This window comes from Eumetopias jubatus, unplaced genomic scaffold, assembly GCF_037043125.1.
Source record: "Eumetopias jubatus isolate StellerSeaLion01/CBP00866 unplaced genomic scaffold, mEumJub1_p1.0 scaffold_12, whole genome shotgun sequence".
Lineage (NCBI taxonomy): Eukaryota > Metazoa > Chordata > Mammalia > Carnivora > Otariidae > Eumetopias > Eumetopias jubatus.
The window spans coordinates 46,753,295-46,780,330 of NW_028274818.1; the positions used below are offsets into that span (position 1 = coordinate 46,753,295).

General features: G+C 35.5%; 1 protein-coding gene and 1 pseudogene across 3 annotated transcripts in view; one reads left to right on the top strand and one right to left on the bottom strand.

The window, feature by feature from the left end:
- TPR (translocated promoter region, nuclear basket protein) overlaps nucleotides 1-27,036 on the bottom strand; it is a 67,639-nt gene that overhangs the window by 22,784 nt on the left and 17,819 nt on the right. For all 3 annotated transcript variants that reach the window (XM_028121478.2, XM_028121477.2, XM_028121475.1), the window contains exons 18-35: nucleotides 26,570-26,732; nucleotides 25,157-25,291; nucleotides 24,304-24,444; nucleotides 23,489-23,654; nucleotides 22,113-22,279; nucleotides 20,978-21,130; nucleotides 20,481-20,597; nucleotides 14,310-14,513; nucleotides 14,022-14,206; nucleotides 13,451-13,598; nucleotides 9,813-9,950; nucleotides 9,590-9,721; nucleotides 8,446-8,576; nucleotides 6,463-6,673; nucleotides 5,321-5,464; nucleotides 4,788-4,986; nucleotides 3,456-3,661; nucleotides 3,189-3,250 (exon numbers count right to left, since the gene is read on the bottom strand). In XM_028121478.2, coding sequence (XP_027977279.1) covers nucleotides 3,189-3,250; nucleotides 3,456-3,661; nucleotides 4,788-4,986; nucleotides 5,321-5,464; nucleotides 6,463-6,673; nucleotides 8,446-8,576; nucleotides 9,590-9,721; nucleotides 9,813-9,950; nucleotides 13,451-13,598; nucleotides 14,022-14,206; nucleotides 14,310-14,513; nucleotides 20,481-20,597; nucleotides 20,978-21,130; nucleotides 22,113-22,279; nucleotides 23,489-23,654; nucleotides 24,304-24,444; nucleotides 25,157-25,291; nucleotides 26,570-26,732 — 2,802 coding nt within the window. The remainder of the gene's footprint in view (nucleotides 1-3,188; nucleotides 3,251-3,455; nucleotides 3,662-4,787; nucleotides 4,987-5,320; nucleotides 5,465-6,462; nucleotides 6,674-8,445; nucleotides 8,577-9,589; nucleotides 9,722-9,812; nucleotides 9,951-13,450; nucleotides 13,599-14,021; nucleotides 14,207-14,309; nucleotides 14,514-20,480; nucleotides 20,598-20,977; nucleotides 21,131-22,112; nucleotides 22,280-23,488; nucleotides 23,655-24,303; nucleotides 24,445-25,156; nucleotides 25,292-26,569; nucleotides 26,733-27,036) is intronic.
- On the top strand, nucleotides 886-2,246 carry LOC114222821 (heterogeneous nuclear ribonucleoprotein A1-like; annotated as a pseudogene).

A 27,036-nucleotide genomic window follows, 5' to 3' on the forward strand; every position in this document is an offset into this window, starting at 1 on the left:
AGTTAACATACAAATTATATAAAGAATTCATGCAAAAAAAAAAAAATTCACACAATTCAACACCAAAAAACCCCAAATAATCTAACTAAAAAATGGGCAGAAGACATGAAGAGACTTTTCTCCAAAAAAAAAAAAAAATACAGATGGTTAACAGACACATGAAAAAATGCTCAACATCACTAATCACCAGGGAAATGGAAATCAAAACCACAATGAGATATCACCACATATGATTCTGAGGGCTAGTATTAAAAAGGCAAAAAATAACAAGTGTTGGCAAGGATGTGGAGAAAAGGGAGCCTTGTGCACTGTGGATGGGAACGTAAATTCATGCAGCCACTCTGGAAAATAGTATGGAGGGTCCTTAAAAAATTAAAAATAGAATTAACATATGATCCAGTAATTCCACTACTGGGTATTTACACAAAGAATACAAAAACACTAATTTGAAAGAATATATGCACCCTTGTGTTTACTGCAGCATTACTGACATTAGCCAAACAATGGAAGCAGCCCAAGTGTCCATCAATAGATGAATGGATAAAGAAAATATGGTATATATACACAATGGAATATTAGTCATAAAAAGACTGAAATCTTACCATTTGCAACATGGATGGATTTAGAGGGTAAGGGAAATAAGTCAGAGAAAGATAAATACCGTATGATTTCACTTATATGTGGAATTTAAGGAACAAAACAGAAAAAAAAGACAAAAAACAGACTCTGAAATATAGAGAACAAACTGGTGGTTACCACAGGGGAGGTGGGGGAAGGGGATGAAACAGCTGAAGGAGATTAAGAGTACACTAATTGTAATTGTGCCTTTCTGCCTATGGACGCGGCCGAGTAAGCATCGTTAAAGTCTCCCCTCCCACTGCTGTCATGTCTAAGTCGGAGTCTCCCAAAGAGCCTAAACAGCTGTGGAAGCTCTTCATTGGAGGTCTGAGCTTTGGAAACAACCGATGAGCGTCTGAGGAGCCATTCTGAGCAATGGGGAACGCTTGCGGACTGTGTGGTAATGAGAGATCCAAACACCAAGTGCTCCAGAGGCTTTGGGTTTGTCACGTATGCCACTGTGGAGGAGGTGGATGCAGCATGAATGCAAGGCCACACAAGGTGGATGGTGGATGGAAGAGTTGTGGAACCAAAGAGGGCGGGGGGCGCCTGGGTGGCTCAGTCGTTAGAAGTCTGCCTTCAGCACAGGTCATGATCCCAGGATCCTGGGATCAAGCCCCGCATCGGGCTCCCTGCTCTGCGGGAAGCCTGCTGCTCCTTCTCCCACTCCCCCTGCTTGTGTTCCCTCTCTCACTATCTCTCTGTCAAATGAATAAATAAAATCTTAAAAAAAAAAATAAAAGAACGAAGAGGGCTGTCTCAAGAGAAGATTCTCAAAGACCTGGTGCCCACTTAACTGTGAAAAAGATTTTTGTTGGTGTGCATTAAAGAAGACACTGAAGAACATCATCTAAAAGATTATTTTGAACAATATGGGAAAACTGAAGTGATCGAGATCATGACTGATGGAGGCAGTGGCAAAAAGAGAGGTTTTGCTTTTGCAACATTTGATGACCATGACTCTGTAGACAAGACTGTCATTCAAAAATACCATACTGTGAATGGCCACAACTGTGAAGTAAGGAAAGCCCTATCTAAGCAAGAGATGGCTAGTGCTTCATCCAGCCAAAGAGGTCAAAGTTGTTCTGGAAACTTTGGTGGTGGTCATGGAGGTGGTTTTGGTGGGAATGACAACTTTGGTCGTGGAGGGAACTTCAGTCGTCAAGGTGGCTTTGGTGGCAGTCGAGGTGGTGGTGGATATGGTGGATTTGGTAATGATGGAAGCAACTTTGGAGGTGGCAGAAGCTATAATGATGTTGGCAATTACAACAATCAATCCTCAAATTTTGGACCCATGAAAGGAGGAAATTTTGGAGGCAGAAGCTCTGGCCCCTATGGTGGTAGGCACCAATACTTTGCCAAACCACAAAACCAAGGTGGCTATGGTGGCTCCAGCAGCAGCAGTAGCTACGGCAGCGGCAGAAGGTTTTAATTACTGCCAGGCAACAAGGCTTAGCAGGAGGGGAGAGCCAGAGAAGTGACAGGGAAGCTACAGGTTACAAAAGATTTGTGAACTCGGCCAAGCACAGTGGTGGCAGGGCCTAGCTGCTACAAAGAAGACATGTTTTAGACAATACTCATGTGTATGGGCAAAAAACTCGAGGACTGTATTTGTGACTAGTTGTATAACAGGTTATTTTAGTTTCTATTCTGTGGAAAGTGTAAAGCATTCCAACAAAGAGTTTTGATGTAGATTTTTTTTTTTTTTTGCACCCATGCTGTTGATTGCTGAATGTAATAGTTTGATCATGACGCTGAATAAGTCTTAAAAAAAAAAGGTACACTAATTGTGATGAGCAACTAAGTAACATATAGTATCACTGAATCACTATATTGTACACCTAAAACATTTTAATATGATGCTGTATTTTAATTATACTGGAATTAAAAAAATAAATAAAAAAACCCAAAAACAGTGAGTTGTACTCTTTAAGTAGGTGAATTGTGGGGGTTATTAATTTATCTCAATAAAACTTAAAAAAAACGTACCACGTGTTTCTTCAATAAGTGTTCAGCAAGTATGATCGACTTATGAACTCAGACCCTATTAATTCTATTTTTCCAAACGCTGCTTTGGGCACTTTAGACAAAGTAAAAAAAAAAAATTATATAGTTTTTTATTTTTCGTTCACTAAATATTTTAAAACTCTTATTGAAGAAGTTTTGAATTTAAGCATTAAAAACTACGTAAGAAATGCTCTGTAATGGTTCTTCCTGACAATGTAAAATGTATTCAACTGTTGATCACTGAACTCAAGTCTTAGCCTAGCCTCTCAAATTTGTTATCACATAATATCACAGAGAAAATCAGTAGCCTCTTAGAAGTCGAAAAGATGAAAGATACCTTGTTTTTTGTCATAAAGCTCTACCTGATAGGACTGAAAGTATGCTAGAAACAAGAGTTCTGGAAAAAAGGGTTGGCAACTACATGGTGAAGCTTTGCACAGATAAACAGCTCTTTAGTACATATTTTTATAATATAGATTTGTTTTCTCCCCAAAGATCACTAACTCTTGCCTGACTTTAAAAGAAAAAATAGATTAATAAACTGTAAAAGAACTAAAACTCACATTCCTCTTTCACCAGAAGCTGGAGTTGTTTTCAATGTGATCTGTCTCTGCTGTTCTGGGACCTGTAAAAAGAAAACTATGGATTACTTTGCCTGCCCTACAAAAGTCACTAAACAATGCTATCAAAATATTTTACTTTTATTAATTCTCTCTGTATACTGTGTTTAGCCAATTCACTGACAAAGGCTTCTAAGTCACCAGATACCTTCAAGTAATATGTACAAGGACAGAATGATTTGTTATCTACACACAGAATTAGCTGACCACCTTATTAGTAGGTTCTTGAGGCTCATCTCTCTGCTCAAGGTGTCTCTCTTGATGCTCTCGGAGTTCTCTTTCCAAGCGACTAATTCGACCTTCATACTGGGATTTAAGAGCAGTCATTCGAACATCCAATTCATCTTTCTGCTGATCTAAGGCTCCATTCCTTTGTTTAAGCTCCTCATTTTCTTTAGTTAGCTGATCTTTTACACCTAAAGAAGTAACCATGTGATTCTATTAATATTATAATCAAACACTGGAATGTAAAGAACATTTGTGCATTTCAATAGGTACACTAAGGTCGTTATCAGATTCTATTCCTGAGCTTTAATATCTACAATTAATCCTGATACACAATATATCTGAATAAGCAAAATTCTAAATATATCTGTATTACTCCAATATAAAATGTACTTATTACTACAACATAAAAATATGTAAATTTCTCTAAGATTTCATAAAGGACATCCATAAACTGCAGTCCGAAGTCCTTTTACATGGCCTTTAGTATTTCAATATATTATTAAAAATACAAAGATATTATAAATTGCCAAAACTGCCAAATTTTCATTCCATATAATCTAAAGCACATACTAAAAAATAATTAGGTAACTTTTTTTTTAATGAAATTGCTGAAACACTGTATTACAGATCATTAAAAATTGCTTACAATAAAACCTAGCTGATTGGGCATTTTATCTACCTACTCACTAAGCAGAACAGCAAGCAAGGTGCAGTAAGGTCCAGAACATTGCAGCTCTGGGCCCTTAACAAACTGGGCATGATATTCTCCCTGAAGGGCTTGAGGGCCCCTCAGAGAATTGAGGCAAATAAAAATCACTGGGCTGGTAATATCCAATGATATGCAGGAGTTTACAGTAGGCCTCTGAACAACACACTGTAGACCCAAAGGATCACCAACAGAAGGTACTAACAGTTATACAACAAAGCAGGGCAGCAGTACTTCCTATTACTAACCAACAATTAGGAAAGACTTCATAAATAGATGAGAGACATCCTCATCATTTGAAAATTCAGACTGCTTTAATTTTGTGTCTAATTAAATAAGCCTTATATATATATTTTAAGTAGGGTCCACGCCCAGTGTGGAGCCCAATACAGGGCTTGAACTCACAATTGTGAGATCAAGAGCTGAGCCGAGATCAAGAGTTGCTCAACCAACTAAGCCACCCAGGCATCCCACCCTAATATTTAAAGCACACACACAGAAATCACTTTACAGTATTTACTTATTTCTTTCCCATTTAATTTTAAGCCTGCATCAAATAGCCAACTTTCACTATCAAAGTTCAAACTTTAGCATATACAGAAATTTACCAGCTAAATGTGCAATCTTTGACTTTGCTGCTACTATGGCCTTTCTTGTTTTTTCTTCCTTTTCAGTTATCTGCTGTCGGAGCTGCTCCTCTTGTGTGGTTCTATCTTGAAGATCCTGACGAAGTCGTGAAAGCTCAGACTGAAGCTGCACAGTTTGTTCCTGCAGATTTCTGGTTTCTGCCTCTTTTTCAGATAATGTCTTTTAAAGAAAAGCAAAGTATTCACCATGTAATTCAATCCAATCAATATAAACTGTATGTCAGACAGAATTAAAATGTAACTTATTAATTTATTTAGATTAAATGGAAGTATAAATGTAAAATGGTGGTCAAACCACCATTAAAGTGGATACTTGATGATTGGATACTACTTATATACATGAGTCATTCATGTATAAAGGATAAATATACATAAAAAAGATTATATATTTCCATATGACAAGAGAAAGAGTTAGTGTTTAACATATACTTCTTCAAGTATTTGACAAGCAAGGAATTAGGGACATACAGTCTTCACTACTCTCACACTTATACCTTCTGCAGATTTTCTACTTGATTCTCTAGTGATTTTGCCTTTGTTTCAGCTTGATTGAGGGTTTCTTTGAGCTCCTGCATTTCCTGGACTGAGACATGCTGTTCCTGGTGGTCTCCAGAAGACTGAGCGGAGGTCTCCATGACCTAAGATGACAAGCAGTAATAATGTACTTTCACATTTATACTTAGTAATTCCACATCTAAAAGTTCATCTAAGGAAATAATTACAACTATGCGAAGAAATTTATCTTAAAGGGTATTCATAAATCAATTTTCTATGGAGTAACTCTACTGCCTGAAGGTAAGGTATTAGTTAAATAAGTCAGGGTTTTCCATACAATTGGATATTAACCATCTAATCAAAATGATGCTGCATTGTAGATGGATGTTTGACATAGTAATTATTTTCACAGTAATGAGTAAGGTGAAAAAGCAGGATACAAAAATACACAAATGATCTTATTTCTTTGGAAAAACACATTACACATATGTTAAGAAAAGCATACTATTAGCACTAATGAAGTGCTAATAGCAGTAAACACCAAGGGGTAAGAATTTTGGATTTTTAAAATATATTTTCTAATCTAACACGTGCTAAATATGTAAAATTAAGTCAACATACAAGCTTTTTACTTCTGGGAATTTATTCAGATTCAAAATGTAGTAAGAACTAAAAAATTCTCTTTGATAGGTGGTTAACGTACACTATTGATGTAACACTATAAATAAAGCCTGATTATAAAGAACTATCATTTTTTGATATACACAATTTTAATCAGCAGTGAGTTCCAAGAACAGGTTTGAAAAGGGACAATATCTAAGACTGGAAAACTGAACTAAAAATACCTAGCATTTACTAAATTTCTTTATGAACTTAGAGTGTAATTTGAGGCATATTAAAGAGAAAATCTTTAAAACCAAATAAAGATATCAATGTAAGCTTACACTCATGTTCACATTTTAAAGACCAATAATAAAAATTATAAAGAAATAAGACTTTGAGGAATCATTATATATGTTTATAAATATGTATATAAATGTTTATGTATATAAAACAAAATTTTGTATGCCAAAAATTACATATATATATACACATATATGAACATATATATAGAGAGAGAGGGAAAATTACTTCAAAATACCTTATCCTGTTGTGCTTTAAGTTCTTCATATTGAGTCTTGTATCTACGCCCAATCTTCTTGACTTGAGTAATGGTTTTTACTTTCTCTTGGATATCAATTATTTTGGCATCTAAGTCTTTTTGAATGTTTTCCTTTTCAGTTCTTACTTTATTTAAGTCTTCCTTTAGACTCTGGATTAAGTTCTGGTTGTTGGTCAAAGATGCATTTGATCTAAACAAACAAAAAATGGGGTAAAAGAGAAAGATAAATGAGACTTTTTAAAATTTTAAAATCCTTTATATTACTGTATGCTTTAGTATGTTTGGTATTTTATTTTTTATTTATTTATTATTTTTTAAAGATTTTATTTATTTGACAGAGAGAGACACAGCAAGAGAGGGAACACAAGCAGGGGGAGTGGGAAAGGGAGAAGCAGGCTTCCCGTGGAGCAGCGAGCCCGATGCGGGGCTCTATCCCAGGACCCTGGGATCATGACCTGAGCCGAAGGCAGATGCTTAACCGACTGAGCCACCCAGGCGCCCCTATGTTTGGTGTTTTGAAATCCTAAAACACACACTCCAAAAGATAATTCCTTAAATTATGAATCTGTGGTCCTTTAGAAAACTTTATTTGCTTATTATAAAGGCATACATGCCCATTTTAGAGAAGAGAAAACCTGAGCTACCAGTGGCTAAGTGACATGCACAACTTTACACAGTAATCAAATGTTAGTACACAGATTTTAATCTACTTCTGCCTGATATCAAAATCTACACTCTTTCTACCATACTGGGTGTTGAGTAAGTTAAGTGAGGCTTTGTAGTCCACATGTAGTCTTTATCACATGTTCTTCCTTTTTTTACAATGTTCTTCCTTTTTTGCAATTTAAAAATGTGAAAATATTTCTTAGTTTACAGGCTGTGCAAAAACAGGCATGTAGGTTATAGTCTGCCAACCCCTGTATTTTATCATAAACTGAATTTGAGGTCAGATGACCTGAATTAAGAGTATGGGTTTAACATCTACTAACTGTGACCTTGGGTACCTTTCTGAATCTTAGTTTCCTCATCTTTGAAATTAGGTATTATCTCTCCTACTCAAAATGCCAGACTGTTATAAAAAAAAAGAGAATATAGATGAGAAAAATCTGTAAGCTGTCAAGCTTTATAGAAGTAGGGACGGACATAAACAAATGACATAAAAACTTTAAGAAGGTAAATCAGAAACATTAATTTTAATATTAAATTTCTTAACTTTATTTTTTAAAGCAAGCAGACTCCTGGCTGAGTGTGGAGCCCGATGCAGGGCTCAATCTCATGACCCTGGGACCATGACCCTGAGATTGTGACCTGAGCTGAAATCAAGAGTCAGATGCTTAACCAACTGAGCCATCCAGGCACCCCTAAATTTCTTAACTCTCAAAGGGTAAGAGTTCACTGTAAGTTCATTTAAAGAAATTCCTTTTTTTTTTTTAAGATATTTATTTATTTGAGAGAGAGAGAGAGAGAGAGAGAGAGAGAGCAGGGAGGAGGGGCAAGAGGGGAAGTAGACTCCCGGCTGAGTAGGTAAGCAGGGAGCCTGATGAGGGGCTTGATCCCAGGACCCTGAGATCATGACCTGAGGCAAAGGCAGACACCCTGACCGAGCCACCCAGACGCCCCCATTTAAAAAAATTTCTAATTTAAAAACCTCTGTTAAACACTTTCAAAATACTCATAAATATACACTAACCAAAAGAAGAGAAACCTACTTGCAAAAGTTATTTTGACTTAGAAACAGTTTAAAACCAAAGGTATAGATTTTTAAAAAGTAATAATCATATATAAAGGCATAAAATTAAATTGGGAAAGCCACATAAAATTAAATTGGGAAAGGGCTCCAGCATGTTTCATTCTTTCTAAACTCAGGAAGCACTCCTTGGAGAGTCAATACGTAAAGAGTAGAAATAAACTTGCTTAAGAATTCCTATACTAATATACAATTTAAGGCTTCTTTCCATTTACCTTGCAATTTCAGCTTTAAGCCTCCCAATTTCTTCAGTCAACTGTTGAATTCGCTTAGTATGAACTTCCTTTTCAGAAAGGAGCTTCCGATATTCTTCTGTATCTGGATCTTTCTGTTGACTTACTAGATGCTAGAGTAGCAAAAATGCATAATATGGTTTTATAGGTTTTATGAAACTAATGTGCTATAAAACTAATGTGCTAATAAAACAACACCATTATCTAATTACGTTTACATAAAATGTCTTATATGCATGGTGATCAAGCACCAAACTACAAAATAAGATTGAAGCTTTGGTTTGTTTAGCTAAAAAGCCTAGCCAAAATGGAAAAGGGAAATAAAGTAAATGTCATTATGCATTATTTTTTCACAACTGCAAACAAATATTTCAAAATAGTTACAAAGGAGCCAAATAAAAGAATCCAAAGAAATTATAAGCTTTTAATATTAAATATCTTTCATTAAAGTGACATTTATAAGGAAAAAAATGCCTATAAATAATTACAATTGAAACAAAAATATGAAGATAATTCTAAATGTAACAGTTCCATTAGCCAGGAAAGAGAGCAGCAAAATTTAGGAAATATATCTAGATTTGGGAAGATCACCCTACTTTCTTGATTTTTCAGATTGCCTATGTAACAAAAATAGGAATAAATGGGCTCTAAAATTCGACAATCCTATACAGATAATAACAGTTACCATTCTAGACCATTTTCTAGATGCCAGGTGACTGTTTTACATTAAATTTTTTTGTAAAATGAAAAGTGGCATTATGTCTTCATTTTTACAAATGAGAAAAATAGGTTCAGAAAGATTAAGGAGCTCTCACAAATCATGTAACTAACAGCTGGCAAGGCAGATTTCCAAGCTTTTGTTTCAAACTAGAGCTGGAGTTTTTAACCATGTTAAATGGTTTTGTCTCCCCAAAGTTTCCAGTGAACAAGTCTTTTTAAAGTGCTTCAACAGACTAGACAAATCCATTTTATTATGCACAAAAATATTTTAGAAATAAAGGAAAAGCACAAATTTGGAATTTAAGGAAATTAGCCATTTCTTAAAAAAAAATCAAATATTTTTATCTTCTTAAATGTTGCCCTATTATTTAATAATCAAGGTTTCCATGTTTAATTGCATTTATACCTGGTTCCGTGCTTTCCAGCGTTTGACATCTTCTTCTAGTAACTTCTTCTCTGCTTGCAACATACCACTTTTCTCACTCAGCTCAGCATTTGCTTCTTGTAAGGGTAAAATATCTAACTCCAGTTTCCTTACCTGAAAATAGTGTCAGTATTTTTTTAACATCTGATGTAAAAACTCTATTATTATTAAATATGACTCTATTCTTGATTAGTAAGTTCCAAACCTTTGCTTGCATCTGCTGTAGATCCTGTTCCAGCCTCTCTTTCTCTTCTCTTAGCATCTTATTGGTCTCCATCACTACATTCATTGTTTCAGTTTTCTTCATCAGTTCTTCATGCTGGGCCATTGTTTTTGCAGTTACCTAAAGATTTCAAACACATGTGTACACCAACATCCAACATTAGGTGAAGACCTATCTTTTCCTACCAGTCCTAATCTTCCCTACAAAAAGTAAAAAGGATTTGAATGTCAGCTTTTAAAATGGAAATTTTTGGAAGTTTTACATGTTTCTTTTTCTATGATGCAAGCTAACTACAAAGAGTTTAAACAAATCCAAGAAATTATAGAGATGAAAGTGAAAAGATACTACAAATCCCACCAACAAATAATCAGTACTAACACTTGGTAAAAACATTAATCCAGATCTCTATTAATCTTTATCTATTCTTTTTCTTGGTATACTGAATTAATAGTTTTAAAATGATGTTATTTTGTCCTCGGTCCCCTCCCCCCTTGTTCAGAAATTCTTCATTTCATTCAGTTGTTTCATCACTTTGGTTGTGAGCAATTTTACTGAATATTTGTTCAATTGTGAGGAACTTCTTTTCTGTTCTCACTGGGTGTAATTATCCATTGTTTACACATTACTTTATTCCCTCACCCTTTTCAAAGCTATGGCTCAGGCCAAAGTTACAGCAATGAATCAAAAAAAGAAACCAAAGGCCCTCCTCACCATTCGACTGAAGCAGTCTTCATTTTCCACAGTAGTAAATTTTCTAGGTAAGTCTTGTAGACCTCAAAGTACTAGAAAGGAAGTTCCCATTCAAAGGCAATTTAACTTAAGATACTGTAAATAATATTAATTTTTTGTCCATTTGAAATATATGCTATGCTGTAACAAATCACCCTGTCAAGTGTAACCACTGTCCACAAAGCCAAATTTCTGGGATCAGGAAAGTATATTTAAATTGAGTCCCATCATAACCAGTGGGGCACATCTAACTCAACTGTGAAAAGACACATGGCACAATCACCTTGCTGCTGATTATACGGCCTAGGGTCTCTGCCTCGTTCCCTCTTCCTTCCCTTGCTTCCCTGCCTCTCTCTCTCCCTACAATAGCCTTCTAGCTTGGGGTGGCTTGCCAGGGTAGGTATGAAGGTTTCAGGTCACAGACTGTGGGACTACTGCTGGGTGTGTGTGCGTGATTTCTTTTTTTAGGTCTTAAATAATGCCCTCCCCCACAACGCCACTGTCCTTTCTTCACTTTCCACTACCACCCTTGGCCGAAGCATAGATTGTAAACCCCTCTGAAATTAGCCTTTGGTGAGGAATTCAGGACTTTGCCTATATCTTCTCCCCCCACCTTGATCGAGGGGTGCTGCTTTTTCCTTCCTCCTCCTCAAATGCCTTTGTGTGCCATCACTACTCAACACTTTCCATGACACTTCCTTGCTTTGGCCAGAAGCCATCAGGTAAGGTAGGAAAGTCTCTGACTTCCCTTGTTTAGTTTTAGAACCACATTTACTCCCTCTCCACCAGCCTGGGAATGAATAATAGGTTCTCAGCCCTGCCACCCTCTGCTGTCATCGTCAGCTGATGTGGTTCTTTAGCTCAAACTTTTGATAAAGTGGTTTTTTAGCTTCACTTTTGATAAAGTGAAAAGAACAGTCACCAGGGGTACTCAGACCTGCCAGCTTTCAAAGTTCTTGGTGGTTAAACTTGGAAAAAGGCCACAGAAGAAACCTGTAAGCACACATGTGCCCTCTGAATGAACCGTTTTCTTTTCCTATAATTGCTTTTGCTTTTAAAAATTGAAGTTTTTAACAGAGTCAGAGTTCTCATTTGGTCATCCTTGTAATCCATTTGAATCTAGTTTGGAATCTGACAATTAGAACAAAAAGAACCTTGAGTTTGGTGCATACTTTGGTTTTGGTGCTGCTGCTTCTCATGGTCCTCAGCAGGGATTAAGAAAGAACTCAGTGCACACAGCACATCCCTAAAATTGGTGGGCCTGGCAAATTGGTGCTTTTTTCCATTTTTCTGTTCAGGACAAGTAAATGCCGAGATGAGGATGCATACTGAAATAAAAGTGATTCATTGTGTTCTAAGGTTTTTTTTTTTCTTTTTAACTTAATGTTTATTAAGACCACCTTTTAAAGCAGCAACTATCAAGTCTGAAAAGCAATCGATGTTTCCATTAATCTTTTTCTTTTCCATTAATCTTTTCCATTAATCTTAGAACCTTAGTTCTAAGGATTTAACATCCTGTAAGTAAAGCTGAACATAACAGAATTGCATAAGCAGCCTTTTTATTGACAGACTACTGCCTTTTAATGTAATAATAAAAAAAAAGTATGTGTTAAAAAAAGTTATGGCTCAGCATTGCCAATCTACACTGTTCATGCTTAGGTATTATGTTTTTTTTTTTTCCAAAGATTTTTAGAGATAAAGAGCATGCATGTGTAAGTGGCGGGAGGGGTGGGAGGGGGAGGGAGAGAGAGAAGCAGACTCCCCACTGAGCCTGACATAGGGCTCGATCCCAGGACCCTGAGATCATGACCTGAGCTGAAATCAAGAGTGGGTCACTTAACTGACTGAACCACCCAGGCACCTTTTGCTTGGGTATTACTTTTGATATAATGTGTGTTACTTTTTGCCTCTTCTGATTTTAGGTAGGAGTTGGTTTTCCCCTCTGACTTTGTCAGTTGGGCATTTTCTATAAAGTATTATTTGCCTGAAGGAACATTGAGAGAATATGCAATCTTTTTAAAAATGGAGATTCTGCTCTTTTTCTTCCAAATGTTAATGGCACAGAATTGGAGGGTCTGTTTATTTCCATGATGAGATGTTTGAATTGGATTATTTTCTCAAGATGTAATTCTGAAACTTTTCATTTCTGTATGAAACATAAATCCCATAAATCTACTCACTTTCCCCTGGGTTTCAATGGTTTTTCTCTAGCAGCCATTCCAACTACCTATCAGTTAAAAGACGATAAATGATTCAAGTCTTAATTTCCTTCCTTCCAGATGTTAAGTTATATTACTGCAGAGCCTCAGAATGAGGGCATTGCAATTATAAGCTTTTGGGTGGTGTGTGGGTTAAGGAGTTGAGCTTGTGCTGTGACCATCCATTCATTAGAGCATCTTCTTTTCCTTTTCTGGTTGATAGTTTTGACTATTTTTTACCCCCTTGCTGAGGAAGAAGTATTCTGTAGCAGTTTCTATCTATAACTCTATCCAAGAATAACTACTCAAACGTATATGTGACAACTATAATAATAAAGATAACTGAAATTTATTAAGTACTCACTATGCACCAGACAGTTTCTAAATGCTTCATGTACTTTAACTCACTTAATCCTTATTATTATCATCCCAGTATTACAGATGAGGAAATTTAAGAGCAGGGAAATTAATATACCCAAGACACACATCTAATGGTATGAAGCTAGAATTTAAAACCAGGCAGTCTGATTACCACTAGTCTTTTACCATTATGCTATATCACTGCTATAATAATAATGTTTTAATAGTTTATGAGTTTAGGAAAAATGCTTATTTCAAATTAAACTTTATGTCCTAAGAAACAAAAATGAGCTCTCTTTTAACAACTTCTTTCTTAAAGTTTAGGATACATACCTGGACTTTCTCTCTTTCAGCATTTAGACTATCCTGCAGTTCCTGCAGCTCTCTTTCTAAAAGTTCAACTCTTTGTCGGTAACGCAGACTCTCAACCTGAGCCACCTCAAACCTGGTTTCAGCAATTTCTTTTTCTCGTCGTATAAATCTACAAGAATATGTAAGATTTTATTTGAATAAAAAAAATGCCAACATAACATTTCAAAACTTGGATATTTTTAAGATGACAAAAACCACTGACTTCAATAACTTCTTTATCTTTTAATTAATAAATAATAATGAGGCTTTTTAAGATTATAAACAGTGGCTTTAAAAATGCACATCTTTAAAATAATCAAAAGGCATTTAGTTTTTCAAAGAATCTACTCAAGTTCTTACCATCAGATTCAACTTAGTCATTTCTTTAACTTGGCATATGTCTCAATGTCAAAAGTGACCACTAAGGGATGGAATGAGCTTTATAAGTAAATAGCACATAACCCCCACTTCCCTAATTTATGCGTTTATAGTTGCCTTACACAGTTGTTGGTATACCACAGAAATGAAGCATTAAGAATATTATTGGATTTACCTGAGAATTTCTAAAATTTGTTCTTGAGATTTTCCTTCCTCACTGAGAGATACATTCAAGGGACCTTGTACACCTTCCTTTACAGAGGCAACAACCTTGTCACTTAATTTTTCAATCTGATCATGAAGTAATCTGTTTTGTTTCTCTAGATCTTCACAGCGAGACATACACTTGGAAACTTCATCCTGTAAACAACAATCTATCATAATAGCAGACTTTCCAATGTACATTTAAAAACCCCAAACCTTTAAATTCTCTAGAACATTCTATCATGATGTACAATAATACCTTTAACATTCTCTCTCTTTCCTCCCAAGATGCTTTACACTCCAATAACTGTGATTCTGCTTTCTGGGTTGTTTCTTCCAAATGCTGACGGACTGATGCCATTTTGGAAACCTGTTCCTTGGCAGCTTGTAGAGCTTCAACATCAGCAGCATGTAGCATCAATTCTCTCTCATACTTATTCTGAGCTTCCACAGCTATTTTAGCCTGTAAGAAATTATTCCCCCATTGATACAAGATTAAAAACTCATAAGGCTAGTCAGTATTTTCTGAAAAGATGCACGTTATATTATTTATAACAAAAGACAACCTAAATGTACCAAAATAGGAGAATAATTACAAGTTATGTTGTATCTATTTAACAAAATATATGCTGCTTACAAGAGACCCATTTTAGACCTAAAAACACCTGCAGATTAAAGGGAGGGGATGGAGAAACATTTATCATGCACATGGAAGTCAAAAGAAAACCGAAGTAGCAATACTTATATCAGACAAAATAGATTTTAAAACAAAGACTATAGCAAGAGATAAAGATGGGCACTCGGGGTGCCTGGGTGGCTCAGTTGGTTAAGCGACTGCCTTAGGCTCAGGTCATGATCCTGGAGTCCCGGGATCGAGTCCCATATTGGGCTCCCTGCTCAGCGGGGAGTCTGCTTCTCCCTCTGACCCTCTTCCCTTTTGTGCTCTGTCTCTCATTCTCTCTCTCTTAAATAAATAAATAAATTCTTTAAAAAAAAAAAAGATGGGCACTGTATCATAATAAAGGGGATTATCCAACAAGAAAATCTAACAATTGTAAATATTTATGCCCCAACATGGGAGCACCCAAATATATAAAACAATAACAAACATAAAGGAACACATTGATGATAATGCAATAATAGTAGGGAACTTTAACACCCCACTTTCATCAATGGACAGATCATCGAAGCAGAAAATCAGTAAGGAAACAATGGTTTCGAAAAAAACACTGGACCAGATGACTTAACAGATATATTCGGAACATTTCATTCTACAGCAGCAGAATACACATTCTTTTTGAGTGCACATGGGACATTCTACAGAACAGATCACATGCTAGGTCACAAGTCAGGCCTAGACAAGTACAAATAGACTGAAATCATACCATGCATATTTTCCGACCACAACACTATGAAACTTGAAATTTACCACCAGAAAAAATGAGGAAAGACCACAAATACATAGAGGTTAAAGAGCATACTACTAAAGAATGAATGGGTCAACCAGGAAATTAAAGAAATTTAAAAATACATGGAAACAAGTAAAAATGAAAATACGATGGTCCAAAACCTTTGGGAGGCCACAAAAGCGGTCCTAAAAGGGAAGTATATAGCAATACAGACCTACCTCAAGAAGCAAGAAAAATCTCAAATATGCAATCTAATCTTATACCTAAAGGAGCTAGAAAAAGAACAACAAATGAAGCCTAAAGCCAGCAGAAGGGAAATAATAAAGATTAGAGCAGAAATAAATCACATAAAAACAAAAAAACCCCAGTAGAACAGATCAATGGAACCAAGAACTGGTTCTTTAAAAAAATTAATAAAATTAATAAACCCCTAGCCAGATTTATCAAAAAGAAAAGAGAAAGGACCCAAATAAATAAAATCATGAATGTGAGAGGAGAGATCATAACCTACACCACAGAAATACAAACTGTAAGAGAATATTATGAAAAATTATATGCCAACAAACTGGGTAATGAGGAAGAAATGGATGCATTCCTAGAGACATATAAACTACCAAAACTGAAAATAGGAAGAAATAGAAGAGTTGAACAGACCGATAACCACCAAAGAAATTGAATGAGTAATCAAAAATCTCTGAACAAACAAAAGTCCAGGGCCAGATGGCTTCCAGGAGAATTCTACCACACATTTAAAGAAGAGTGAATACCTATTCTCAAACTATTCCAAAAAAAAAAAAAAAAAAAGAAATGGAAGGAAAACATCCAAATTCATTCTATGAGGCCAGCATTACCCTCATTCCAAAACCAAAGATCCCACTAAAAAGGAGAATTACAGGCCAACACCCTGATGAACATGGATGCAAAAATTCTCAACAAAATCTTAGCAAATTGAATCCAACAGTACATTAAAAGAGCTATTCACTCTTAATCTCAGGAAACAAACTGAGGGTTGCTGGGGTGGTGGGGGGTGGGAGGGATGGGGTGGCTGGGTGATAGACATTGGGGAGGGTATGTGCTATGGTGAACGCTGTGAATTATCTAAGATTGTTGAATCACAGACCTGTACCTCTAAAACAAAGAGTACATTGTATGTAAAAAAAAAAAAAAAAGTAGGAAGGGAAAACCGAAGGGGGGGAAATTGCATGGGGAGACGAACCATGCATATTTTCCGACCACAACACTATGAAACTTGAAGTTTACCACCAGAAAAAATGAGGAAAGACCACAAATACATAGAGAGGAGGGCGGTGGGGGGATGGGTTACCCTGATGATGGGTATTAAAGAGGGCACGTACTGAATGGAGCACTGGGTGTTATACGCAAACAATGAATCATGGAACACTACATCAAAAATTAATGATGTAATGTACGGTGATTAACATAATAAAATAAAACTTAACAATAACAACAAAAAGAACCATTCACCACGATCAAGTGGGATTTATTCCTGGGCGGCAGTGGTGGTTCAATTTTGCAAATCAATCAACATGATACACACAATAAAAGAAAGGATAAGAACCATATGAACCTCTCAATAGATGTGGAAAAAACATTTGATAAAGTACGACATCCATTCATAAAAACCCTCAACAAAGTAGGGATGGAGGGAACATACCTCAATATAATAAAGGCCATATATGAAAAACCAACAGCTAATATCATCCTCAATAGGAAAAACTGACAGCTTTTCCTCTATGATCAGGAACAAGACAAGGATGTCCACTCTCACCACTGTTATTTAACACAGTACTGGAAGTCCTAGCCTCAGCAATTAGACAACAAAAAGGAATAAAAGGCATCCAAAGAGGCAAAGAAGTCAAAATTTCAACTATTTGCAGATGACATGATACTTTTTTTTTAAGATTTTATTTATTTATTTGAGAGAGAGAGAATGAGAGAGAGCACGAGAGGGAAGAGGGTCAGAGGGAGAAGCAGATTCCCCGCTGAGCAGGGAGCCCAATGCGGGACTCGATCCCGGGACTCCAGGATCATGACCTGAGCCGAAGGCAGTCGCTTAACCAACTGAGCCACCCAGGCGCCCCTGCAGATGACATGATACTTAACAGAAAACCCAAAAGACTCCATCAAGAAATTGCTAGAAATGATACATGAATTCAGTAAAGTCACAGGACACAAAATCAATGTACAGAAATCTGTTGCATTTCTATACACCAACAATGAAGCAACAGAAAGAGAAATCAAGGAATCAATCTCATTTACAACTGCACCAAAAACCGTAAGACACCTAGGAATAAACCTAACCAATGAGGTAAAAGATCTGTACTCTAAAAACTATACAATACTGATGAAAGAAATTAAAGATGACACAAAAAAATAGGAAGACATTTCATGCTCATGGATTGGAAGAACAAATACTGTTAAAATGTCTATCCTACCCAAAGCAATGTACCCATTTAATGCAATCCCTATTTTACAGAGAGCTAGAACCATTTTTCAGAGAGCTAGAACAACCAACCCTAAAATTTGTATGGAACCACAAAAGATCCCGAATAGCCAAAGCAATCTTGAAAAAGAAAAGCAAAGCTAGATGCATCACAATTCCAGATTTCAAGTTATATTACAAGTTGTAGTCACCAAGACAGTATGATACTGGCATAAAAACAGACACATAGGTCAATGAAACAGAACAGAGAACCCAGGCATGAACCCACAACTACTATATGGTCAATTAATCTTCAACAAAGCAGGAAAGAATATGTTATGGAAAAAGTCTTTTTAACAAATGATTTTGGGAAAATTGGACAGCCACACACGCAGAAGAATGCAACTGGACCACTTTCCTACACCATACACAAAAATAAACTCAAAATGGTTTAAAGACCTAAATATGAGACAGGAGCCATCAAAATCCTCAAGGAGAACATAGGCAGTAACCTCTCTGACATTGGCTGTAGCAACTTCTTACTAGATACGTCCCCTGAGACAACAGAAACAAAAGCAAAAATAAACTTTTGTGACTTTATCAAAATAAAAAGCTTCTGCACAGAAAAACAAACAACAAAACTAAAAGGCAATCTACGGAATGGGAAAAGATATTTGCAAATGACGTATCTGATAAAGATTAGCATACAAAATATGTAAAGAACATACCAAATTCAACACCCCAAAACCAATTAATCCAGTTAAAAATGGGCTTAAGACATAACAGATATTTTTCCAAGACATACAGATGGCTAACAGACACATGAAAAGATTCTCAACCTCACTCATTATCAGGGAAATACAAATCAAAATTACAACGAAGATATCACCTCACTCTTGTCAGAATGGCTAAAACGAACAATACATGAAAGAACAGATGTTGGCAAGGATGTGGAGAAAGGGGAACCCTCTTATACTGTTGGTGGGAATGCAAGCTGGTGCACCTACTCTGGAAAACAGTATGGAGGTTCCTGAAAAAGTTAAAAATAGAGGGGCGCCTGGGTGGCTCAGTGGTTAAGCATCCACCTTCGGCTCAGGTCATGATCCCAGGGTCCTGGGATCAAGCCCAGCATCGGGCTCCCTGCTCAGCAGGAAGCCTGCTTCTCCTTCTCCCACTCCCCCTTGCTTGTGTTCCCTCTCTTGCTGTCTCTCTCTGTCAAATAAGTAAATAAAATTAAAAAAAAAAAAAAAAGGTTAAAAATAGAACTACCCTACCATCCAGCAATTGTACTACTAGGTATTTATCCAAAAGATAAAAAAATACTGATTCAAAGGGACACTTGCACCCCAATGTTTATAGCAACATTATCAATAATACCCAAATTATGGAAAGAGCCCAAATGTCCACTGACTGATGAAGGGATAAAGAAGGTGTTGTGTATATATACAATGGAATATTACTCAGCCATAAAAAAGAAGGAGATCTCACTATTTGCAATGACGTGGATGGAGCTACAAAGTATTGTGCTAAGCAAAACAAGTCAGAGAAAAGACAAATACCATATGATCTCACTCATGCGTGGAATTTAAGGAAGAAACAAATGAACATGGGGCAAAAGAGAGAGGCAAACCAAGAAACAGACTCTTAACTATAGAGAACAAACTGAGGGTTACTGGAGGGAAGGTGGGTGGGGGGATAGGTTAAATAGGTGATGGGGTTGAAGGAGGGCACTTGTGAAGAGCACTGGGTGTTGTATATAAATGATAAACCACTAAATTCTACACCTGAAAATAGTATTACATTGTATGTTAACTAACAAATTTTAAAAAAATTGGAGAAAAACAACCCTCAATCCCAAAACAAAGAAGAAATATTAAAGAACTATTCAAAATGAAACTTATGAAGACTATAGCAATTTGGAGGAGGCTTTATGAAATAAAGGCTAAGTATAACTCAGGTATGCTAAAATATATGTGTACACATGCATACAAACTTAAAGTCAACAAAAGGAAATGAGAATAATTTATTTTAATATTGTATTATGGATATATTCATTTTAATTCCCAATATTATATTTGGCAATATGCCAAGGATAATTCATTTTTGTCTAATTACTTTGAAGTACCTTCTCCTGTATTCAATTTTTAAAGTAATCTCCGTACACATACGTACTATGTACAAGTAATCAATAAATGTCGGGACCACCATTTTGCACCAAAAAAAAAAAAAAAAACTGTCACGAAATGGTTATTCATATATTACCCAACTTAAAAATGAAAACATTATTAATCTACTTACTTGTATTCCTTTTCCATTCTACTTCAGTTTTATTCTCACTGGTATTTTTGTATTTTTTCCCCCATTTGTGAAGATTGATTTGTAAATGGTTATCGCACTATTTACTTTTAGCCTTCACATACACTTTTCAGCTGATCTTAGTCCAAGATCCACAATAGCTCAAATAACTTTGCATTTCTCTAAGGTTCACCCATCCCCCAAAAATATTAATATACTCCAAGAACTGTTCCCTAGGATCAAATCTCATTTCTTAATAACTGGCTACAAGATCAACACTTACCTGTTCCTGACAGTCACGTCTGGCTTGCTGTTCATTACTCAAAGCTGTGCTTGCTCTCTGAAGAGCTTCTTGTACTTCATTCTGAACGCTGTTGAGTGTTTTCTTTAACTCAGATAACTAAACCAGAAGAACAACATTAAAACCAGAGTTAATTGCAAACTTATTTTATAGTAAAGACAGATTTTAAATATCCAACTAGCCCAAAGGGACTTCTTACTAATTTAAAAGATAACTTGATGTTATCTGCCCACACTTTGAAGGTCTATATTCACTAAAATACCAGTCAATGCTCGGGCAGAGGCTTCTAAAAAGCAGCACTGATACCTACTACCATAAAGTAGTCTAAAATTCTCAAAAGAAAACATCTACAGACCTAAAGAGCAGAGTAACACACGAAACTATGTTAAATTTGTGTTCAAGCAGTATCTGCTGATATTAATGAGCTATTCAAATCTTTACACACACAGAAGACTGATAAGGTTAATAAACCAATTTACCTGTTGTTCCATGCTCTCTATGGCTTTTCTCTTGTCATCCTGAAGTTCCTGTTTTTCCTTCTCTACTTCCATCAACTTCTTTTCCAACTGTGTCTGAAACTCAGCTGACTCTTTTAAACGAACTTCAATATTCTTACGTACTTCTTCTGTGACCTTTACCATCATCCAAATAATAGGATATAAAAATTATATACATTTAAAATTATAGAATTAGTTTCTCTAGGTCTAAACTAAATTTGAGAAGTAATAAAAAATTAACATTTGCCTGTATTAAAAAAAAATCCATCAATGCTGATCAAAGAGTTTAAAAACATTGAAAATCTTAAGCTACCTCCTAACTTGGCTACTAGCCATTTTTCTTATGAAGTGAAATTTCCAGTTCCCCATTTCTCTCTCAATCCTCATATTTACTTGCTGCCAAATCTGTCCATTCTATCACTGAAAGGTTTTTCCCCCACATATCTTGATTTTCATGACGCCAAGCACAAAAAAATCTTTTAAAACTGTGGCCCTAGACTATTGCTATAGTCACTAAAAAAGACTCTATCCTCCAATCTACTACACTTTAATCTAATTAAAACAAATTCTGATTATAACATGTTGGAAAAAAATCAAGAGCTCTCTAATAATCTAACAGAATATAATTTAATATAGACATTTAAAAACCTTTCACATTTGGTTCTTGGTACATTTGTAATTCTATTTCTCATTATTTCATTTCACAAAGTCAATACATTAGCCAACCTGTTCTCATCTGAAGTCTTTTTTTACTTGGCTGAGGGTTCTTACTATATGGAATAACCTTCTACCTTTGACTATCCAAATGATACTTTTCTTCGAAGACTGTGAAAAAATGCCATCTCTCTCGTGAAGTCATGCAGGAGATAAATAACCTTACTTCCTTCCCATTCACACCAACATTTGATCTGTACCTTTCTTACAGCAATTATACTCTCCTTTGTTTTATGAATTTTATGGGTTTTATCTGGCTTATTAGACTTAAGTACTTTTAAGGTGTAAGAGGTAAACACAATGATGTCACTTGAACTCACAATTACTAGAGTGCTTACACACATCAAGCTCCTAATTAAAAAAAAGTTAAGTGCCTTCAGATTGAATTTAAAATTGTATATACCTGTTTTTCCTTGTTAAGAGATTCTTCTAAACTAGTAACCATTGCTCGATACTGTTCCACATTACTAGTACTTGTTTTGAGTCTCTCCTTCAAATCATTAACCTGCTCTTCTGCCTGCCTTAGCTGACTCAGAAGATCATCCACATCTTCTTTGTTGGTAGGCTGACCTAAAAGATTTAAAAGCTTTCTTAAAATTAACATTTTAAATGACATTAGAGATAACTGTTATCTAAGAATTTGTGAAATAAGGATTAAGGTAGAAGTTCTTACCTAAAAAGTATATTTCATCCCATGCTAAATGACAAATTAAAAACAGGTATTTTGCCAGATATTGTTATTTCTTCAAAATATCAAATATTTGAAATCTGCTATTACAAATATTACAAAGATCTCTAAAAGAGAAGAATACTAAATATTTGCACTAAACTGAAGGAGCTACTTGAAGATACTACCAGGTTCTTAATTTATTATTTAAACACTGCTTACTCTAAAACACTAAATCTTAAATCATTCAATTCAATTTTCAGCCTAAAATCCATGGGAAAGGAAGAAATTGCATATTGAAAAGGATGTCTTCTTATCATATATCTGTATGAAAGCACTATTGACTATTGAAAAACTATATATCCAGTATATCTTTATGTATCATATACACATATACACATAGCCACATACATACCTATTTTACCATTTTTTTAAAGATTATCTGGACTGAAGGCTTTGCATTTGAAATGGCGTATTCATAGAGAAGCATAATGAAACAAATCTTTTACCTAAGGCTATCAATGAACAATGATTACGAATACTACTCTAAAAGAGACCAAACAAATCAATTATTTCCGTAAGTGAGCAGAGTTGTACCAAGGGAGAGTTGAAAATTCAAGTATTAACTCTCCTCAAAGGAAACATTTTAAAGTATCAATAAGTGGTTTCAACAACTGGAAAACTAGAGCATACCTTGGTCAGGTGCCGTACAGAACTATTCTGAATCTTCTGAGTCTGCAAATTTATTAATTTAAGCCTAAAACTAAGCTTTACTATATGAAGAATAAAAAGTTTTTCTCTTTTGCTATTATCCACAAAGAACAGGCTATTTATTTACAAGATATGTTATCAGCCTAAAGAAGTAATTTACTGGGGCACCTGGGTAGCTATCGGTTGAGCGTCTCCTTTGGCTCAGGTCATGATCCCAGGGTCCTGGGATGAAGCCCCGAGTCATGCTCCCTGCTCAACAGTCTGCTTCTCCCTCTCCCTCTCCCCCCTGCTCATGCTTGCTTGCTCGCTCTCTAACTTGCTCTCTCTCAAATAAATAAAATCTTAAAAAAAAAAAAGGAAAATAAGTACTTTACTATCAGTCTACTTAATTACTGATTTACCTTTACCAGTTCTCTGTGAGGACTGAGAAGCAAGCTGGACTTCCATGTTACTGAGGTGCTGTTTCAATGTACCAATTTCCTTTTGAGCATTTTTTAGTAGTTCTTTTGTGTTAAGATGGAGATTTGTCTCAGTATCCAGCTGTCTCTTTGTATCTAAAAGTTGAACCTAAAAAGAAAAATACATTAATCCTGCAAAGGCTATCTTTAGGTTCTTAAGTAGAGGTTCACATTATCTTTTTATAATACTTTAAACTCTGGCCCAGATAGAGTAACGGAAACCAGATCTGAAATAACTGAAAAAAAAAAAAAAAGTCATCAGTGCATACATGTGACATTACCCTAGGCAGGGTTAAGAATCATCCAAAGAGACTGGAGTGAAGCATCTGGTGCTCACAGAGAGTCAGGAATAATGCCCAGCAGCCAGACTGAAAACACAATTCATTGGACACTGCGATTAGTATTCAGGAAGGTCTCATCTTAATAGTGGGGAATAATTAAGTTATAGACTGAGCATTGTTTTGGGAAGCTAATAAATCATAAAAAGCAAGAAAATCGAACTATTTTCAATTATTGCATCCCAGAACAAAACCCAGGATTTACAGGAATATAAAAATAGCACCTAATAGGATAAAATTCACAATGTATGGTACCCAACCCAAAATTACTAGGCACACAAAGAGGCAAGAAAAACTTAACAGCTTGAAAGAAGTCTCTTCAAAACCATGCTTCAACAGGAGAAGGCGGTGTACCTACATACCAGCTTCATTTCTGGAAATAAACAATTTACAGAAATTCATAATACTAAGCAGACTCACATCTAGATTTCTAGTGAGTGTATGCCTTTGTTCCACCTCATTTTCCAGCTTCTTCTTTAGATGAGATATCTCATGTTCCAGTTTTTCTATCTGGCTACTAAGCCTTTGTCTGGTTTCTGTTTCAGATCGCTCTAATATTCCCTAAGGTAAAAAAAGATTTTTGGTTATGCTTAAGAAAAAAGTTAAAAAAGCAATACAAAAAAAATTAAAGGCTACAGAGGATTATAAGATTACAACCTACTTCTACATAAAGAAGTCAAAATCTAGAATATTTACCAAGAGTCTTTTGACATTTTTTGTATTACAATATCTATTTAGGGGTCCTGGGTGGTTCAGTCAGTTAAGCATCTGCCTTCGGCTCAGGTCATGATCCCAGAGTCCTGGGATTGAGCCCCGCACTGGACTCCCTGCTCAGGAGGAAGTCTGCTTCTCCCTCTGCTCCTCACCCTGCTCTTGTGCTCCCCCACTCTCTCTCTCTCAAATAAATAAATAAAATCTTTAAAAATATATATCTATTTAATAAACAAAAAGAAACATATTACAATAGTCATTCAAATTTCCTGAAATTTTAAAAGAATTAATCTTATAAACAATTAAACTGCACAGGACTCTGTAAATATAGATCTGAGGATGAAAACTGCCAAATGCACAGTTTCAATCATTTCTGTTTCAAGGTTTTATTTAGAATACTGACATGTCCTAAAATAAACCTCAAAACTCAATTATCATCATAATGTGTGACAAAAGTGACAGAAAAATTTTCTAATTAAGAACCCAAGAGGATACAATGTTAAAATTTAAATTTACTTAAATTTAACTTCGAAAATTTTTTTCTACAGGTGTTTTTGTTTACCTGAATTGTCTGCAGATTAGTCAGCAGCAAGTTTTGCCCTCTTTGTTCAGCTAATAAAGACTCTCTTTGCTGAGAAAGACGGACTTCTGACAATTTAAGCATTTCCTTTTCCTTTTTCAAGTTTTCTGCTCTTACCTTGAGGCAAATACAAGTAAAAGAAAAAAATGCAGCAAACTAATGTGTCAAATGCAGTAATACCATTATAAAATTAAAATGACACTTCATTACTATGTATTTCTTAATGCTTATTAGAGACGAGGACATCTCTTCATCATACAAGGATTTAGAACTCTTTGAAGTTTCATGTGTTGAAATATGAAGCAAAAGTTATTGGAAGTATCAACAGATCAAAGGAAAAAATCTTGCAATTACCACATTTGTGATTTCTCTGCTCTTAACAAATCAGATTTTAGAACAAGCAAAAATAAAAAATCTAAAACATCAGAGTAAAAGAAACAAAACTTTTGTTTTGGGAAGCAAAATTTTGTTTTGGGAAGCAAAATTTTGCTACAGTCATACCTCCTTACTACTAAATTACACAAGTTTTAGAATCCAAGCTTGGTTTCCAAGTATCTGAGAGTGCCGAATGATTTATCTCAACTTTTTTTTTTCCTCATAAAGAGTACAATCTGATCCTCAGATTTGGGAGGCTGCTCTGAAAATCAGTATCCTCAAAGTATTCACATTTATATAATAAATCATAAATAAGCAATCATAAAACTTACTCCCAGTTTGAAAAACATGATGCCTCCATTCCCCACAAATGAGTGCGAGTATGTAACAATGAAAGAATGTAGCCAATAGAATTAGAAAACCTAGGTTTAAGTCCCAACCAACCAAATCTTTCATGACTATCCTAAACAGGAAATCACTTAACTTTTGAGTGTTTCTCCAAGATAAAATGGGGGACAACTGCACCTTGTTCACAAGTAATGATCAAAAAGTTGTAACTTTATAAAAAAGTAAAACATTATATAAAATTCATCAAGAATCCAGTATTTAATTGAAAGTACTGTCAATTTCTAACAGGCATTTGTATTCATGTTGAAATTCAGAAATACAATTTAATGCTAAATTTTTATACTTTTTTCAGAAATGAGCAAGAATGAATGAAATATTCATTTGTCTTTGTTGTAACTGGAGAAACAGTGACTTACAAATTTAATATGAAATGGAAGACTTGTAAGGAAATCTTAATCCAAAAAAAACAAACTTTTCCCAGTTTAGTTTGGACAGAAACCACCACTCGATTGATGCACAACTGGATATTTGGAAACTATGTAATAAGGACTTCAAATCCACAAACCTCTCAAACATCTGTATCATGTCAACCAGTAAAATCAAAGTAATAACTAAAAAACCAATGTCAAATGCAATTTATAATGCAAGTCAGAGGAAGGAAATTGGTCTCACTTCCGCAACAGCTAGCTTTTCATTTGCTCCTCTCAAATCCTGCGTCATTGTATTGATGATCTGTTCCTGCTTTTGAGTTGTTGCAGTGAGTTTCTGATTTCTCTCATGTAGGGATGTGATTTCTCGACGATATCCTTCAACATTATCTTGTAACATTTCATAACTTACAAGAGAAAAATAATTCTATAAGCAACTGAAATACTATATTCTAGGTCAGTGCCTTAAGGAACTTCACAACAGCTTAATTTCACATGAATAATAATATGAGGAGCGCCTGTGTGGCTCAGTCTGTTAAGCGTCTGCCTTCGGCTCAGGTCATGATCCCAGGGTCCTGGGATTAAGCCCCACATAGGGCTCCCTCCTCAGCAGGGAGTCTGCTTTTCCCTCTCCCTTCATCCCTCTCCCTCCATTCATGCTTGGTCTCTCACTTTCTCTAATAAATAAAATCTTTAAAGAAAAAATTTTTA